The 18870-nt window shown below is 38.3% G+C and overlaps 1 protein-coding gene across 1 annotated transcript in view; it reads right to left on the bottom strand.

Annotated features, from left to right (window-relative positions):
* Positions 1–2218: 2218 nt before the first annotated feature.
* LOC108793934 (mucin-5B-like) overlaps positions 2219–18870 on the bottom strand; it is a 52002-nt gene continuing 35350 nt past the window's right edge. The window contains exons 10-16 of the mRNA XM_018564896.1: positions 17454–17700; positions 16548–16604; positions 9219–9357; positions 8178–8288; positions 5369–5551; positions 3347–3538; positions 2219–2350 (exon numbers count right to left, since the gene is read on the bottom strand). Of these exons, the coding sequence (XP_018420398.1) occupies positions 2219–2350; positions 3347–3538; positions 5369–5551; positions 8178–8288; positions 9219–9357; positions 16548–16604; positions 17454–17700 (1061 nt within the window). The remainder of the gene's footprint in view (positions 2351–3346; positions 3539–5368; positions 5552–8177; positions 8289–9218; positions 9358–16547; positions 16605–17453; positions 17701–18870) is intronic.

Below are 18870 nucleotides of genomic sequence, written 5' to 3'. Positions count from 1 at the left end.
GGTGTCTCTTTATTTAGTACCTGCTGAGTTGCTAACTTGGTACAAACATGCAGATTAGAAAATCAGAGTAAAATCAGGATACCCAATTTGCATACATGATCTGGACCGGTGCCTTAAAAAGTATTAAAGCCACTGGATCAGCATGACAGCCAGGGAACTAACATTCTCAGAAGGAGAGATCAGCCAAGACAGCCTCCATATTCTCTCTACACAGGTTTTCTAGATTGACAAAGTTATAGGGTAATTAAAGTATGGCAACATATAATACAAGGCTTACGACAAATGTGTGGAGTCCTCCATTTTATACAGATGTCATGTTTTCGGCACTCTGTAGCGTATGTGGCTACAGAAGCACACAGACACTCACAATCCCCAATGCCAGTACTGCAGCTGCATGTATCAGCCACACAGGTGTCATAGAATTCTTTAGTTTCCACCTGCAAAAACATTAGGAGCATCAATTATAAGCAGATCAAAATAAAATGCAGTGTGTACAGGGACTGCTAAGTAGTCTTGTGCAAGGTACAATGCCTAAACTTCTAACTGACTCTGGGAAGCATTTTAACCACTTTAGGATTTTAAATGCAGGAGATACATAATAAAAACTTCAACAAAACATTTGGGACATATCTGCAAGGCCTTGCTAGTCTCCTGTTGCTACTGCATTCCCACCACAAATACCATAAATTCATGGCTGTCAAAATTACAATCGGGAATTTCTGTCAATTGCCACTCCTGTGTAAAATGACACTTGTGCATAGTCTGCAAATGTCATTGAAAAATACATTATAAATACAATAATAAATAATAATAATAATAATAAATACAAATAACATTGGCAAAAACAACAATAAGGTGTCATTTTATGTGGAACAATTTAAACTATAAAATTTATGCATGTGATTTACAGTAAAAATTATGTTTTAAACTAGCAATGGTCAAATGAGGGGAAAAATATATATATTTTTAAATTTTATTTATATCTTTTTGTTCAAAAATTACATAGAAAATAAAATACATTTTGCAAGACAATACTGTCAAAAGAAAATTGTATTTCCCCCATCAAAAAATGTATGTATTCATTGTTATTCTTAAGAATCACAAGGTTATCACCAAATCAACAGTCCCAAAGTGGAAATTGAAAAGTTTCTCTTGTCCTTAAAGAGTATAAAAGTACAAGAGCAGAAGTTGTTAATAAATATATAAAATTTCTGCAACTATATTGCCTTTAATGCCATACATCCACTAGCTGCCAGCCTTGATAATTTTTCTACTACCATTTTGATTGGTTTTGACTAATACTGTATTGTAGGATTGGAACCCAAAGTAGAAAGTGTTTGGCTGGGTTTGCCACAGACTTGTCAAATCTGTTGGCAAGGTTTGTGCTTTCCAAATACTTCAACCCAACAATCTGCTACCCACAATTTAATTTTTTTTACCCAATGTCCAAGTTTCAAAGGGACCAAATGATCAGAATTGTCATAGAAATTAATCAAAAGCAATGTAATGTCAAGTGAAGGATATTTTCAATTGTTCAATAGTTTTCAAGCTGTTGAAAAGCTCTAAAACTGCCCAACCATTAATGCTATTAAAGACATCTCTTTTATTAGAGATGACTGGATGGAGAGGAAAAATCAATGCATTTAAAGAAAAATAAAAGCTCATTCTGCTATACAGTATGTGAATCAAGGTGATCTGTGTTTGATTTGGTCTGTGCATCTCTATCCACAGCACTTAGCAGACGATGAAGGCTTCCCATTACCTTATGACTTGGTTGCAGTTGTGCTGACTGCAACGCCTGCTCATGAGTCACAATCTCCAGTCAAAAATAATTGGCTTTTTTCATCCACTCTCTACCTACTGAGAGGCTCAAATTTTAATCCAGCCATGCACCTCATGCAAATGACTATCCCACTAATCAAAAGCATATAGATATTATTATTCTCAACCACCCTAAATCTGAGACAAGAAAAATGCAAGCTTCCCCTACTTATAACTCAAAGATGTTATGGACACAGAATCAAATCAGAAGAGGTTTCCTTTAAAAGTAAATGTTAAAGGCAAAGTGAGTGGATATAAAGTGAATATCAATAAATAATAACTTGTGCCCACACTGTGAACCTACAAACTATTTGCATATTTATAACAAGCATTAAAGATTTTTAAAACAAAGCATCACTGACATCTCTAGCAGCTTTTAATGTGACCTTATTTATTCTCAAACTTCATCAAATACCACAACAAACACCGTTAAGTCGGTTTCAGTCATTCTAACAGCTTTAAAAACACCTTCTGGTTGTTTACAATAGAGGGCTGGCAGGATGCCAAGATCTGTTCTGGTAGTAGATGCCTGTATTTTACATACATTTTTTACATACATTTCTCCACAAATCTTTTAGCTACGGAGATGAATAAGGGTTTATTTTAGAGTGCTTTTACTGCTTGTTCAGAATATGTAAATAAATTAGGGGGCTATTCACGAACGAGCCAAAGCATCCAGCCATAGCTTCGGCTCTCTTTGGCCACCCAGTCGAACTGAAGGGCTGCTGTACAGGCTATATGGGCTATGGGTTGTAATGACAGATCAGCGTCCCCCAAATTACCTCTACAACTCTAGCAGGTGCCGGCCAAAAGGAAACAGTTGGGTGGAGCCAGCTGTCACTGCTTGCTCCGCCTATTTATTTATTTAAATCTTTATTTATTTTTTAATTTTACTATTTATTTAAATTATTTTATTTTTTTCAACTTTTTTTTGTTTGTCGACAATTTTCACTTCTTTTCTATACTGCTCAGTACCACGGAGGTACCGAGCAGAATAGCCGAGCTGAATGCCTCTTGGTGGCATTTGGCTATTCACTCACTGCCTTTCAGCCCCTATGAGAATAGGGGCAAAGGGCAGCGAGTGAGCTGCCGGAACCTGGGCTCAGCTTATCCAGATGTTAGATTGGCTGAGTCGAAGTCCTTCTGCACTTCAGTTCAGCCAAACATGCAGAGCATGTCCGGCTGACCGAAGTGCAGCCAAAGGCAGCCAATGTACGGCTTATTTTAGCCGATGTACGGCTGAAATCAGCCGTACAAGCCAGAATTGAGTAGCCAAACGTAGTTCGGCTCACTTCACTTCGGCTGGGTTATTCACTCGGCTGCCTTTGGCAGCTGAGTGTATAACCTTCTTAGTGTTATCTGGGCACAGGTTCACTTTAAATACTAGCAGGAAATTTGTTCACAAACAGTAAGCATTTGTTTAGTTACCTGTTAAATATGACATGCATTTTTACAAGTAATGACAGTAAAGCATGACTATGTATGCCATTTGCTCGTCAATAAAAAATGTAAACTGATATGTTACCGATGTGTGGCAGGGAACAAAGACATCACTGTTGATTATGTTGCAGTGTTTTTCAGCCCAGGTTAATCTTTCTGGACGATCATGACATGGGTCAAGCTGTGGAGGCTTAATTTCACAGCTTTGTGACCAGGGAGAGGTAAAGTCATTGTTTGACTGGCCATCATTATTTCCACACAGTCCACAGATTTTGCCCTGATAAGTAAACACACAGTTACAAGAAAGTAGACATCATGTACATTGTTATGTGAAAATGAGATGATAAAAAAACATATGTACTGTGTATAAAAAGTGGTCCGGTGGCTATAGAGCCGCTTGATCGCTTGTATATGAGTGCCAGTAGGTGCGCCCGCCCCCCTCTGCAGCGCTAGTTCCGAGCTCCGCAGCGCTGGTCCCGAGCTCCACTGTGCCAGGTGCAAGCCTGGGACCGGCACGGCGACTCTGTGACAGGGGATCAGAGGGAGATTGTGTGCGGATCTCCTCTCCAGTGTGAGAATGCAGAAAGTGCATTCTCCAGCTTCAGAAGCTGGAGAGAAGCTGATGAAACAGATCTCTGCTTCATCAGCTTCTTTGGGGGTCCCTAGCTGACATTAGGGGTCTTAAAGACCCCTGATGTCTCCATAAAGCGGACCTTTCACATCTTTCACATCCTCTTTTCTGTCACATAGGGGGCTTCTTAATCCCCTATGTGATAACAATGAAGTTAAGTGAAAAAAAAGTAAAAGAAAGATGAAAGTTGTAAAAAAAAAATTAAGTCACAAATATAAGAGTTAAAAAAACCGCAAACATTTTTTTAAAGTCGCCAGCCCCAAATACACACGAGCAAACATGCTTTGGGTGTGCGTACGTCTGAAAATGATGATTGCGCCTATTAAGCCGCACCTGTTACATATCACCGCGAATGTCAGAGCACAAACAATGATTTTAGGACCATTATTCACTGATAACACTAAACTGATGAGCGGTAAAAGCTTTTAAAACATCGCTATGGCCAATTTTGGGTATGGTAGGTTTTTGTGATTTCTCGGGTGCACAATTTTAGGGCTTGACATGTTTGGTGTCTATTTACCCGACGTGACCCTGTCTTTTATATTATACCAAAAAATTGGGTAATAAATGCATAATAACATAATGTAAAAAAATGTCTGCAATTTTTCCTTAATATTGTAAAAAAAAAAAAAAACACAGTTGTAATTAAATATCACCAAATGAAAGCTCTGTCTGTTCCCAAAAAAATGATATAAAATGTATTTCAGTACAGCATTGCATGACTGAATATACAGTATGTCAGTCACAGTATCGAAGCACTGAATACTGAATACTGAAAAATGGCCTGGCCAGGAAGGGGGTGTAAACGCCTGAAGAGGAATTTATCAAAACTGGAGCAGACAAATACTGGAGCAGATGTGCATGGCAACCAATCAGCTTCTCTCTTCAGTTTGTTCAGGTAAGATTTGAAAATCAAAGAGAAAGGCTGATTGGTTACCATGAACATCTGCTCCAGTTTTTGTCCGCTCCAGTCTGGATACATTTCCCTCTATGTCTTTAAGTGGTTAATTAGTGTCCAAGTTTCATGGTACTTTAAACATATTAATTAGCCACATTGTGGATACCCTGTCCCCCAACTGATCTGTAGCCTCTCCGATAAAATGCTATCTGTATTTCTGATGTATAAATATGTTATGAATTGTATTATTTTCCTGTGCATTCCAAATCTTTGTGTGTGAAGTGTTTTCCAGTTCCCCCTATTGATTACTACCGTAATAAAGGGCAGCAGGATATTGCCTGTGACCACTTTGTGCAGAAGCACCTGAGAGTCAAAACACTGCAGTCACTGGCAGACCCCATCTCACATCTACATAAACATTACATTTACAAACAACTTATGGGGCAGACCATGATAAAGTGTGCTTGAACCCCTTCCAAGTTCTGTGCCTTTATTACCATTTTGCAGCCAGACAGCTGTGAATAACTCTTGAACAGAATTTGAAGCCATAACCATAGCATACATACATACATACATACCTCAGTTGAGTTTGTAACTTCCACGGTAGCTGTCAGTTTCTGATCATATGAAATGGTCAAGTATTCATTCTTGAGAACAATATTTTGCCCCACTAAGCCAACACTGTAAGATGTATCTTTTAGTTTATTATGATGTCTGTCGGTCTCTTCTACCTGTCCTTCATATATTTCAATAATTGTGTTCTGAAAAAAAATGTTATAGTTGACTGATAGGAGGCTGAATAATACTCTACACAAATTATATTAAACCCTGTAAAGAAACAAAAGTAAGCAAGGCAGTCCTGAAGCTTTGCTGCCTGCCCCTTAAGGTCTCTGCACTTAGTGACAGTACTGCCCAATGCGCCACATAATCTCTCTTTATAATTTCCGTGACAATATTGACTTTCTGAACATTATACTTTATTTCTATATGGCTGCGCACTCGCCCCACTGATAGTGATTGGGCCTACCATTAGATTTCTTAGGCACTGAACTCTGAGTTGTGGGAGGCTGAGGGTTGTGCTGGGGCATCCTAAACCCAGAAGTTTGATTTTTTTCCAGAAATGAAGCTTTGCCCTGTGTAGGAGGGTAGCACTGCGAAGGTAGTAGCTTCATAGTTATTTTTCTTATTTTGGGCTGGTTTATGTAGACACCATTAAAGGGTAACTCTATGATATAGGTGACATGACCAGCCGGTGGTGCTACAAATGAGATAGTCACTCTATGTTTCCTATAAATTACCCAGAGTTAAAGACATAAATGAATGCATAAATCTTAATTTGAATACAGTGCAATAATCTTGCATATAGTGTAAATATATCATTACAGCTATGCAGTAATGTCACTATCACATGAGTAGTGATGGCATAACTATGCTAAATAGACCTCATATATAAATGTTTTAATGTTTCTTACAGTAGCCACTGAGTTCCCTATTTTCATTTTCTGATTTGGTGCTAACAACATTTACTCTTGCCTTTCAGGTTTTTAGCTTTCAGTGCAGAGATATTGGCACTGCAAGACCTCTGTACAAGACCCAAAGGTACATCACACAGTCAGCACCCATTCACAACAGCTGCTGTGCTAAATCGCACAGCAGCTGGTGTGCGGTGCCTGACACAGTACTGATGTATCTACCCTAGCACATCCCACAGTGTACTTTTTTTTAGGACATTATTGAAATATCACAAGTGACATTTCTTTTAGTTCTACAAGCACAAATGGGTGAGAGACAGTTGTACTCCCGCTACGCTGAAAAACAAGTTCTGCATGCCGCACACCACCGTGTTCGAACGCAATATTGCTGTGTGAATGATGTCCAGCCATGATGAGGCAAATTGGCTTGTCGTGCATTAGGACTGCGCTGGGAGAAATGGCCAGTGCAGGCCCAAGGCATCAGCTGTCAATAGGCCCTAGCACATGAAAGCTGAACTTCAGTCTTACTTTAAGGGACCTAATCAATGTTTTCACACAACATTCCCTCAAGATATTTTTCAGATTGAATATTGGTTAAAAATGAACAAACAGTATATAACACAGCGCCAACGGCTTGAGTCCAGGAAAGTAGACAGTCTGCAGTGATCGTGATATAAGACACTAGCGAGGCAGCTCTCAATAGGTTTTAGGGAAACCTCAGCACTGCAAAACAAAACACAGAGAGCGCCTCCATTGCGTAAAAACAAATTTAAACAAGTGCAATAATACTCACAAAAGTCTAGTTAAAACAGGCATGAAATGATATGAACACGAGGGACTTAGCCAGCCGGCTGTTCGTCCTCCCTGATGGTTTACGCGTTTCTGAGATCACGCCTCCTTCATCAGAACCAATCTGTCACAATCTGGTTGGTTCTGACAAAGGAGGCGTGACCTCAGAAACACGTAAACCATCAGGGAGGACGAACAGCCGGCTGGCTAAGTCCCTCATGTTCATATCATTTCATGCCTGTTTTAACTCGACTTTTGTGAGTAATATTGCACTTGTTTAAATTTGTTTTAATAAAAAGTTTTTACGCGATGGAGGCGCTCTCTGTGTTTTGTTTTGGTTAAAAATTGTGTGAACCTTTGGTGCAAACATTTATCAACAGAATCCTTAATGTTTAGCCAATGTACAGTTTCCTCTGCTGACCAGACTACAGAAAATCGCATAGCTCTGTGCACTGTGAGAAAAAGAAACAGCCTATTTCCCAATATCAGCTGTACCACTTTCTTTGTGGATGAAGATCAGCATCATCCAGCCTCACCTCCCTAGCCTGGATATCTCTGAGCTGCCCCTTTTAGATAATTGGACAGCTGCACTGTCATTTACAGCAGCCCTGCATTACCCATTGCGGTCCTCATGCTAAAGTAGTTTGCCTAAAAACACCCACCCCTCATCACAGACATATATATCTACCAACATCTCCACCAGCTGCTGGATTTCCGAGTTGAAGGTACCCAGCGATTACATCAATAAGTCTAAAACATGCTATGTGCATGAAAAATTTGCCTGGAAATTAATGATCGGAGTACTATATTGTTGTTCTTCTGTTCCCAACAATCTCATGCTTGATGAATTATCCTGATTTTGTCATTCCATATAGGAATGACTTAAAACTGGGCTTGGTACGCCCATATATTGGGTGGAAGCCTAGTGTGAGTGGAATGAGACTAAACATATCTGTTTTAATTCATACATTTTAGGAGGTATATAAAAACAATCTAAAGGACTACAGAAAGTCAAATATCCAATATCATGACAATCTCTCAGTATCTATATATTGATCACGACTGAAGAGTATGGGAAGATTTTAGGAAGATAATGACAGCAAAAAAAAATGTAAATACGCCTTACCAATAAGGTGACCTTAATGCTGTATGAGCACACTGTATTGCTCCCAATGCACATGATGGTCTTTAGAATAACCTGGAAGATGCCTTTATCAGGATTGTTTGGACAGAAATCCTTTTAGGAAGACACATAAAAAAAGACATAAGCAATTAAATGGTCAGCTAAAGAAAAAAAAACTAAAATTTTGTTTGCTTAAAAACCCCCCAAAAATGGGCTTTTGTAGACATGAATAAGAAAGTCAAGCACTACCTTAATGCTTTATGGCCGATTGTAGTAATCCACTAGTAAAGATGCTACCATCTTTGCAGAATGTCCCTCCTCTCACCCATGTTGGTCTATTTATAGTGCAGCAGATAAGAAGAAATTATTTGTATGCAAAATTCCAGATTGAAAAGAAGTTTTTTTTTTTTTTTTAACACAAAACATAATTATTTAAATAAATTAATAATATATACTAAAAGCAATATAGATGTTTACATTTAAGATGCATTAACAAATTGGATGATTGGACATTAGACATGCGCGATTCATGTCGTTCCAAATTGAAATTAGGATGAATTTTGACATGTTTGTACATTCAGATGCATCCAAATTTCCGAATGAGAAATAATGAATCCGAACATATCCGAATTTTTGATAAAAATTTCGGATGCATCTGAAATTTTTCCGAATGTGATTCAGGATTAATTTATGTTGTTAAACAGTAAAAAGAAAAGCATGGGGTCCCCCCAATAAGTTCTAGTCAATTATAAATCTGTCTCAGATAACATTCATAACCTAAATATAAAAAATAACAAAGGGGCATGTTTCCAAGAAAATGGAACCCTGACCCCTGGCAGCAACATAAAAAGGTTTAGCTCCCCTGCTTCAGAGAAAGCGTAAAACTCAATGCTATAAAGAGTCAAGCAAAAATTCACTTAGATGACCCTTAATGAAGAGCCACTGTTCATGTGCGGGCCCTAATTGGTCAGAAAACACTGAAATACACTAGTAACATTTTAATTTCTCAAATACTCATCCACATAGACATAACCAAATCAGTACCTGAACTAGGACATAATCACAGTCACCACTAAACTCCTTCCTTGACTGATCAAAGGAGATAAGATGACCATTTCCATATACTGTGCAGGTCTTTGGGCAATGCTTATTGGTACAAGCCCACGTTCTCTTCTTACATGTACTGTGGATAAAGCAGAGGTAACTATTTTAATGCTGCTTCTAAAGTTAAAGAGAACCTGCCAGATGTATTGCAATAATGAAGCATTGTAAAGCAGATGGACACAACATTGAAATTGCTTTTATTTTATGAAATTGTGCTGCCAGTGTTGAGAAATTGGCAAGTTAAAATCAGCTGTTCAGTGTCTACTGATTAATCTTCTTACTAGCAGAGAGCTGAAGAGTTAAGCTGGCCTTATATTGATATCTTTTTTTCGTTCAACCTGTGGCCTGAATGGAAAAAATAGACCCGATTCCTCCATCAACACTAACAATGTGTCGATTGAGGAATCCCGTAGTTTATATACAGCGGCTGCCGGCACCTGTCAGAATATCCAACCAGAGCGGGCAGCTCATTGGCTGCTGGCTCTGATCGATCAAAGATTTTCCAACCGGCTCCTTCGATCAGCTGATAGAGGGATGCCGATCGAAAGGGTGGCGACAGCGGCACACACTGTGCGAATTTAGGCCAGTTTCTTAAAAAATGGCCGAAATTCGAACAGTGTATGGGCACCTTTAGGTGTAAGTGAAGGCTCCATAATGGGGACAGAGAGAGCAATAAAAAGCTAACAAGAGTTCTATGTCTTTATCACGCTGTCAAAAATGTACCAAAATGTTTTGGCTTGGGTTGAACTTAAAGTATACAGGTTAATTAGTTTATGTAGTATTTTTTTTTCACAAGGTGCATTGCAAATTGCTATTTTATGAGCCAATATTTTGAATTGTGTGAGGCTATTTGATCTCTACTAAATACACACAGATACTCAAATATACATTACATACAGTATATACGATGAGTTCACCTTTTAAAACACCTTTTATTTATCCAGAAAAATCAAACAAGTGGAAAATAACACAATTCTCCTGCTATGCCTTCAGAACTCACCAAGAATTCTCCATGCTCTCTTCAATTTAAACGTTAAAAAACCTCACCTGTGGACACCTTAAAATGCAGGAACCTAATAGAAAGCACTCTATGGATCCCTATTAATATGAAATAAATCCATCCAAAATATGAAGTGTATTAAATCTAACATACAGAGACTACAGACTTTATGGTATCTTTGCCCCTAAAGCAAATAAGGGGTAGTCCAAGAGACAAACAGTGCTAGCAGTAAGTCTCAAAGAAGAACTCCATGCAAGTGTGTTCCTAAGTTAGGTGCTAGTTTTTGTCAAGGTGATTAAAAAAAAGTTAAACTCACTCGAACTGGTGAACCAGCTGCCTGCTTCTCCGGTCACTGAAGCCTCTCTTCCTGCACTGCAGCGTTGGAATGTTTCTCCTCATGTCTATACACTGTATAGAATGTGATGATTTACAGGACCTTAGACCACTGCAGCGGAGGAGAAGAGATGCTCCAGGTACCGGACTAAGAGCAAGCTGGCACCTTTTTATTTTTGAATCTAGTCAAAAACTAGCAGTTAACACTTGCAGTGTGGGGTAGCTCCACTGAAAGGGTTAATAAACATTCTGCCCGGAGTTCTGCGGTAATAACCTAAAAATTAGATGCTATGGGCAATTGGGGTCATATTTAAGTTAATGATTACTAGGAAATACTTAAATTAATTTACAGTCTCAAACATTTTATTTTTTAATGGGTGATAGAACAGATACTGTACCATCTATTGCAGGATATAGAAATGACCTCCTCTTGGTTATAGAACTTCCCCCCATACACACATGGGCATTGGTTTGAATGGATGCAGCCTCCCTTGTCATCAGACACCAGGCCTTCAGGACAGACACAACCGGGCATGCATTCTGAATTGTACTGGTAAAAAAATGTAAATCTCTTAGAATTTACACTTAATAAATTAAGGTGCATTTACAACCAAACATAAAGCAGTGAAGGATTGGAGCCCCTATCAGGTTTTTATTGCTGCCTTTATCCCTGCTAGGTAGATTTATTCTCTACTATGCTGGTGACTATTGCCACCGAGATAACAATATGGGAACCTAAACCCCAAGTAAAGGTAAATCTCCCTAACAGGACACAGACAGCGAAAAAGAAACTGATGGGTTTTAATGCTTTCTCTATCTAAAAAAAGTTTGCTGTACATACACTTGTAATGATTTAATATATTAAATAATGTCTAAAATGAGTAATTATAAAACCACACAGATGTAATTAACTTGGTTAAGAACAGCTAATGTGATTCATAAAACCACATATAAATAACATCACTATTATAGAAAAAAAAAAATACGCTTGATAAAGTTATAATTCAATACTGAACAAGAGATTGTATTGGAGTAACTGGACACCATAAGACAGCATCCTTCTTTTTATGCATCCATAGATTTCACACTTTTTCTCAGTGACTCTGGCCATAATTATCTACTATGGTTGCATGAGTTAGAGTATTTGGCTTCTGCATTGGCTTGGTTGTTTGGTGTGTTTCAAATCCAGAAATGTTAACATAAATCATTTTTATTGGGTGTGTTATAGTCTTATTTCACTGGAAATATTAATACATAATACCCAAAACCAATACCCAAAACCTTAATTTCTACTTGACCTTTAACCCTTTATATCCAGATCTCATTGACGGATACAGGCCTAGACCAAATGCACTGGTAGGTATCAGTTAACTTGACAATAACGGTTAATAATTTTAAATGATCATTTCATTTGGTTTTTAATTTATTTTATTAAATATCCTTCTAAATGTTTTATTATAGGCTTATAAATGCACGAAAATGTGAAAAAGTTTATTTTTTTTCATTTTTAAAAATAATTGTAATTATATATGATTGACAAGCACCATATTAAACTGAGGTACACAAACATTTTTTTTGTAATGAACCTCCAATTTGCCAAAGAAAACCATGACTGGCTATAATGTTGATTATACAAAGTTACATAGTATTATATGTTTGGGAACCATGGTAATTGGTTTCTAGTAGTTATAGAAAGGCCCAGAGCTGTCACAGACAGCAAGGTCATAAAAGCAGGAATACACACACAAGCGCTGTCCTAATATTTTACATGAACAGGTAAAAAAAATGTAAATTAAAATTTTCACGGAACAGCAAAATATACCTGAGAACAAAAATAGCCAGATTGCAGACACTTGGGGGTTAAGCCTAGCCTCAAAACTTAACACATACACCAAACCTGGACCACTAACCATACATATCAGTGAATTGTATATTGTCAATTAAATAAATATTACATTGTCACAGCAATAAATAATAGTGGGCCACTATCAGAGAAAATTTGGTCAGAATTCCAAAGCCATTATGTTTGCCAATTCCTAACTAGCTTTCATTTATATATGATTGAGAATAAATATATTAGTTAAAGCAGGGCTCGACAAATCCCAGGCACCAGGTCAGCAATGAGACTAAAAATTGCATCCTGGGGCCTGGGCTTTTGTCAGCCCATTCACCGTACCTTTCTTCTATGGCCCGACACCTGGGACATGCAAATCTGGGCACCTGGCGGGTGTTTTTTTTTCTACATTTAGCCCTACTCTGGGCACACAGCACTAAATGTACAGCAGGGCAAGCTGGCGCTCGTTTTTGTACAAGTGATCGCCCCGGATCACTTGTATAGACTGCTCATTCGTCCTCCCTCTCCCTGGTCCTTCCCTCCAAAGTCCATCCCCATAGCTGCCTGTCACCTTTGAATTATAGCACATAGGTGCTTCTTATCCCCTGTGTGATATAAATAGTTAAGTGAAAAATGTTTTACAAAGTGATACAAAATAAACAAAATAAAATACAAATTTAAATTAAAAAAGGGCTAAAAAGGTTTTTAAAAAGTGCTGAAAGTACTAAAAAGGTAAATAAAAACTAAATTAAAATAAAACCCAACCCCCCACCCCCTCCCCACCATCTGTGCACGAGGATTTAGTTATACAAAGTTTGCAAAACACTGTATGTGGAAGCCACACTGTCTTGCCAAGGTGTAGTGTGGTCCTAACCCTAGTCTATGAGAGCTACCGACTTGCCTGGAGTTAGCCCTTTCTTTCTTACAGGCAGAGGGACTTTTTTTGCAGGCTGGCAGATAAGTGTGCTGGGAATTTTTTTTTGTGTACTGTGTAAAGCCCCTCCATGCGCACCTTACTTTAAAGCTAATTATAAATTGATTTGTGTGGTTGCCATTTGCTTGATTTGATGTGAGCACAAACTGGGGGCTTCAGCTGCCATTGTGATGTGCTGGGCTTCTGGTGGGTCCATATGCCTTTAAGAAGGAATGCGCAATCTCCTGGTGAACCTGCACTCATTTTATCCATTGCTTTATATGCTCCAAGATGTAGGCTCTCATAGATTAGAGTTAGAATCACACTACACAGGGGAGCCTTGACGAGACAGTGGCTTCCACATATTTTGCAAAAGCTGTGCCACTAAAACCTCTGTTTTAACACAAATTGTTAGACAGTGTAACTTATTGCCTTGTTCTGAAGTAAGGGGAAATCTGCCATGTGGAGACACTGACAGCAATAAAAACTTGGAAAAAAGAAAATAGCACTACGCTTCAAACTCACTCACTCAAATGTGAAAAAAATAGTTTTTTTTTTTTTTTTTTACTATCATCAGCACAGGCATTGTGCAACACAGGTGTTGTGTATGACACAAATTTGCATATCCCTTTGTGACAATTTCACATTTTATACAATTTTTTTTCACATTATAGGAATATAATTTTCGAGTTTGAAGCACAGTGCTATTTTCTTTTTTCCTATTTTGGGTGTACTCACCTATTAAGCACAGCTGCTCTTAGAGTGTTATTTGATTCCTAGCGCAGTTTCTTTCTATCTAGCAATAAAAACTTGGCAGAAATGTCAACCTTTCCTCACTTTACAAGAAAAAAATGTCTTTATTGCCCTCTGTGTCCCTGTTGTGGATATTAACTCTCTATTTCTGTATCTTCCAACACCTGTCAAATCATTAGGAAGAAAGAGGAAATCTCTCAAACGTGACACAAACAGATATGTGAAGTTCACATTAGTTATATAACTTCTCCAATTCCAAAACCCCCCAAAAAGTGTTGAAAAGAGTTGGGATTAAAGAAGAACTATATCTGCTTTCCATTGCAACTAATCATGAGTTCCTTTCCTATTCTGATCGGCACTAAAATAAAATCATTTGTTTGTTGTTCCTGTTGATGACAATGACAGTTAGTAAAGACATTTTATAACTATATATAAGTGATACTATGTGCTCTTTTTGCAAATTGTTCTTGCTTACACATTCCATGTCCTGAGTTTTACAGCTTTTTTGACACTGTGAGCCCCGTGTTTTGGGATCAGGAGTTTTGCAGTCATAGAAATACATGGGTGGGCGGCAGACTACAAAAGATAGAAATAAGCATTAGTAACACTTGGGTTATTTGTGTGAAAAATAAAACAGGCATACAAACAGAAGAAAGGTCGGCCACACAACAGGTTCCACTTGAATAGTTTGAAATAGGACCTTGGGCAGGACACCAATGATGTGCTACAAGCTTCAAAAAAATATTCCAGTGGAACCTGGTGTGCGACCAGCTTCTCTTCTGTTTGTATGGGATCATGTGGAGGAGTGGGGCTTCTTTTGTGTGTTCTTGCAAATAAATTGGGCAGCCACAAATCGCTTATTTTAAGTGAACAAATCTCATAAATAATATTCAATTATTGTCATTTGTTTGGGGCCACTCTAAATTTAAACCCAAAGAAACATTATTTGTCTCAGGCTTAGGTTTGCCAAAATTGCACTACTGGAACAAATTGTCAAAACAAATGTGCCATTATTTCATAGAAAACATCTATAATCATGGTCTCTACATATATCCTTGTTACAAGAGAGATGTTTTGGTAAAGCTTTTACTGTAAGGCTTCAAGGTTCAAAGCCTGACCACCTGTTCCAGAGTTCAGTTTGTGGCCTTGTATTGTACTTCACAAAACCTTGGTTACATAGTAGATCTAAACCCTAACTGAATGACATTCGGTTTGCTAAATCTCCATGTATAAGACAGATTGTTGCGTTTTTCTTCCCCAATAAATACTGTATATGCCTTTTCATCCATTTTTACCTCACAGTGCAACTGAACTTCTCTGGTCCCTTTCAGTCATTTCCTTTCTACATGCACTCCCTCCCTTAAGGCATCAACTGTACATTATTGCTTTTGATTGGCTTCCTGAGAGTGACAATCCTGGTCCATATCTGTGCTATTTGTGTTGGATTAACTGCTCAAAGTCTTCAGTAGTGGCATATGTGATGAAGTGACAATGCAAGAGCACAATTAAAAGTTGGTTTCTACTAGGAATGTCCAGATAACAAGAATCGTACTTGGTACAAGTACAAGTGCTAATAATGTTCCAGCTCCAAGACTAGACCCAGCACAAACCAGACCAAGTACAAGTACCGATACTTGTCCAAGTACTCACAGATACCAATTACTACTAAATGTTGTTTAGTGTAATGTGACAGTTTTTCTAAAACACTACAGACTAATGATTTCATGTACAGTGGTGAAGCGCCAGGGCCCTGTCACAGCTGCAACCACTGCAACCCTGATCGTTTGGGTGAAAATACCAAGTATCGGCACTGGTACACAAACTGATATCTGAACATCCCTAATTTCTACTCCAAAACAGGAAGTACCTGAAGGACCTTATAGCAGGACCATCAGCTATTATTTCAATGAAAGCTGAATATTTAATGAGATTAAAAACAACTATTAAAATGACATTACCATTTAAAGCTTATATCAGATTTAAGGTTTTGGCCTTTCAATCTACTTTAAGGAAGACGTTCCTTTATTAAAGAGCTGGGCAGTGGTGCTCAGATAGACTTTGGGTTTTCTGAGGTGGAACATGGGAGCAAGAAGAGTGTTGTCATGTTGCAATGATGCCAGAGCAGTGGACCACAAGGGTCACATTCAAATATCAAAGCAGCAATAGAGACCTTTGTGTTGAGGTGAGAGCAAGCACCACACAGCTGTGCTGTCATACAGTATACCAATACCTGAAGTTCCTCCTGTGCATGCCCTGACTTAAATGCATAGGGGTGACAACTACACTACATCTTTTTTCTGTTACCTGTTCTTAGGATATTAGATGCTGGTAGTTTTGATGAATTGGCAGGGGCTGACTACCTATGGCCAACATATGTTGTACACAATCTACCTAATTTATGACCCAATAAATACTGTGTATCTTTCAGTAACTCACGTACTCTTTTCAGGCACATCATGGTTAGGGCACTCCAGAATTCCACGAATACATTTGCTAGAAAAAAGAAAAAGCAGAAAAACATCCTTCTACCATAAACAATGTTGTGGACAATTTATTGTATATAGTCCTTAAAAAACATTTGGGCAAAACAGTAAACAGAATTTTAGAACAATTTTTGATGTCCTAAAATTGTCATACTTGTCATGTCTTTGGGGGCTGAAAAGAATGCTAAGCTAACATTGGAAATATAAAAAATAATTCACATTAACACTTGTATCCATGTCTTAAAAACAACTGAGGACCACTGTCTTAAAGGAAAGACATCACTATGTTCATCTGAAATGTTCATGCTCACAAAGAATCATCTTTTAGGCCTCATTTATATAGGTCTCCTGTTTTGGTTTATTTAAATGCAGGAGAACTTTATCTGGTAAGCATAGTGTTTGTTTTGCATCTACAGTATATGTAAAATGTACAGGTGTTTACGTGCAATAACATGCATGCCAGTGTTCCGCGCAGACCTTTCCCTCTTTCCTATTCCAGAATATACTGAGGTTTCATTTTTTCATATGCTTACATGCATTTACAAGTGTTTAGATGCGCTCAGAGTATCTATTCTGCCTCTGGAACGCACCGATTTCTATATTCTATTAAACTGAACGCACCTGAAAGAAAGTAAGTGCACAGTGTGCATATTAAATCATTACATTTAATTAATTAATTTATTAATGTCCAATAAATACATATTAATAATTACATATGCATGAATGTCATTACCTTTGTGAATAAGGCCCTACTGCTGTTGACTATATTTAGTCAACTAAAATAAATTAAGAAAGTTTACCTATGCACCAGAGCATAATTGCAAACAATTTAATCAATGTAGTCACTGAAGTTTCTTACCACAGAATGTCATCTACTTTGTATGTCTGGTGGGCTGGGACACTTTTTCCCTTGTAGCTACAAGGGCAATCCTCTGGAAGCACACACTTTTCGTTGTCTACCAGGTACATCCCTTTCAGGCAGGTACAGCCCTCTTTGGAAAGTGATCTCAGATTGCAAAGAATGTCCGGTTCTGCTAAAGATGTGCAGCTAACATTACAGTGCCGCGGGTTCAATGAAAACACCATGGTTTCAGGACATTCTGGATCTGTTGGTTAGAAAAAAACAGTAGATTTCTTGTATGATTTGTAGTAAAGGCTAATTTTTTAGTAGTTTAGAAGGTATTGTAAACTTGTCTCAGTGATCCCTCTTCCCCTCATTTCCTCTTCTTGCCCTGGTGTGATATGGAAGTGACATGCAACGATAATAACCTGACAAACATTTGAACTCTTTCTTATGCTATTTAGTACTAGAAATTAGTTTTGGCTGGAGCCAGGTGTTATGCTGCAGCTAAGTCTAACAGTGTAGCCTTTAAAGCCTTGATTCTCAGCTGTGGTCCAAAGGCTTCTTGTGGTGCTCTGGTATTTAATATGCTATCCTTGAGCCGGGCAATCAGAGTAGTAGTGGGAGTAGGAGAATAGAATTCTAAAGTTATTGTTTGGCAGTCTCATATAACAAATATCTAGTCCCTGACTGCCTCTTGCAGCATGTCTATAGTCTCCAACCACATCTGTAGCTTGCCCACAGTCTCTGATCATCTTCGAAGTATGTCTGCAGTCCCTGACCACCCCCCATCGTAAATATCAACAGTCTCTGGCCATCTCCTGTGGTATGTCTGCAGTCTCTGACCATCTCCTGTGGTATGTCTGCAGTCTCTGACCATCTCTTGTAGTATCTTGAAATTTTTTGGAAAAAAGTGTCACACTCTGGTTTTGTCATTTGCATAAAAAAAACAATAATCCAATGGGACCAGAACTTAAAGAGTACTGAGAGAGGCATGACTGGATAATGGAGACAAAAATATCCTGAGGGCATGTGGGTCTGATCACAAGGTCTGCTCCACTCACTGCTTTAGAAGTTCTGAATAAACCTTTAAGACACAATGCAACGAGAGTGCCACTTTCCTCCACAAATTCCAAGTTACATTGTGATGGGAGCTGAGTTGCGGCCCCTGCTCTTCAGTTAGCTGTCTATGGGAGACTCCCCACTACAAGTGGGATGCCTTAATGAGATCCCAGACAAGGATGTAACAACTTCACTTTCCCATCTCCTATTTGCAATCTCTGACATGTTTCTATGGCATTGCATGTCATAAATATTATGTGCAGCTCCTTGGTGATATCAGAGTCTGCAGTTCAGGTCTCATTCATCCTGTAAGTTTCCCACTGCTGGTCTAGAGTCTTATCAATTATTTTTTTGGCAAGAGGGTTCCAGGCCC

Source organism: Nanorana parkeri, unplaced genomic scaffold (assembly GCF_000935625.1).
Source record: "Nanorana parkeri isolate BGI_ZX_2015 unplaced genomic scaffold, ASM93562v1 scaffold792, whole genome shotgun sequence".
NCBI lineage: Eukaryota > Metazoa > Chordata > Amphibia > Anura > Dicroglossidae > Nanorana > Nanorana parkeri.
The sequence above is the reverse complement of the archived record's forward strand: the minus strand, read 5'-3'. Positions and strand labels throughout refer to the sequence as shown.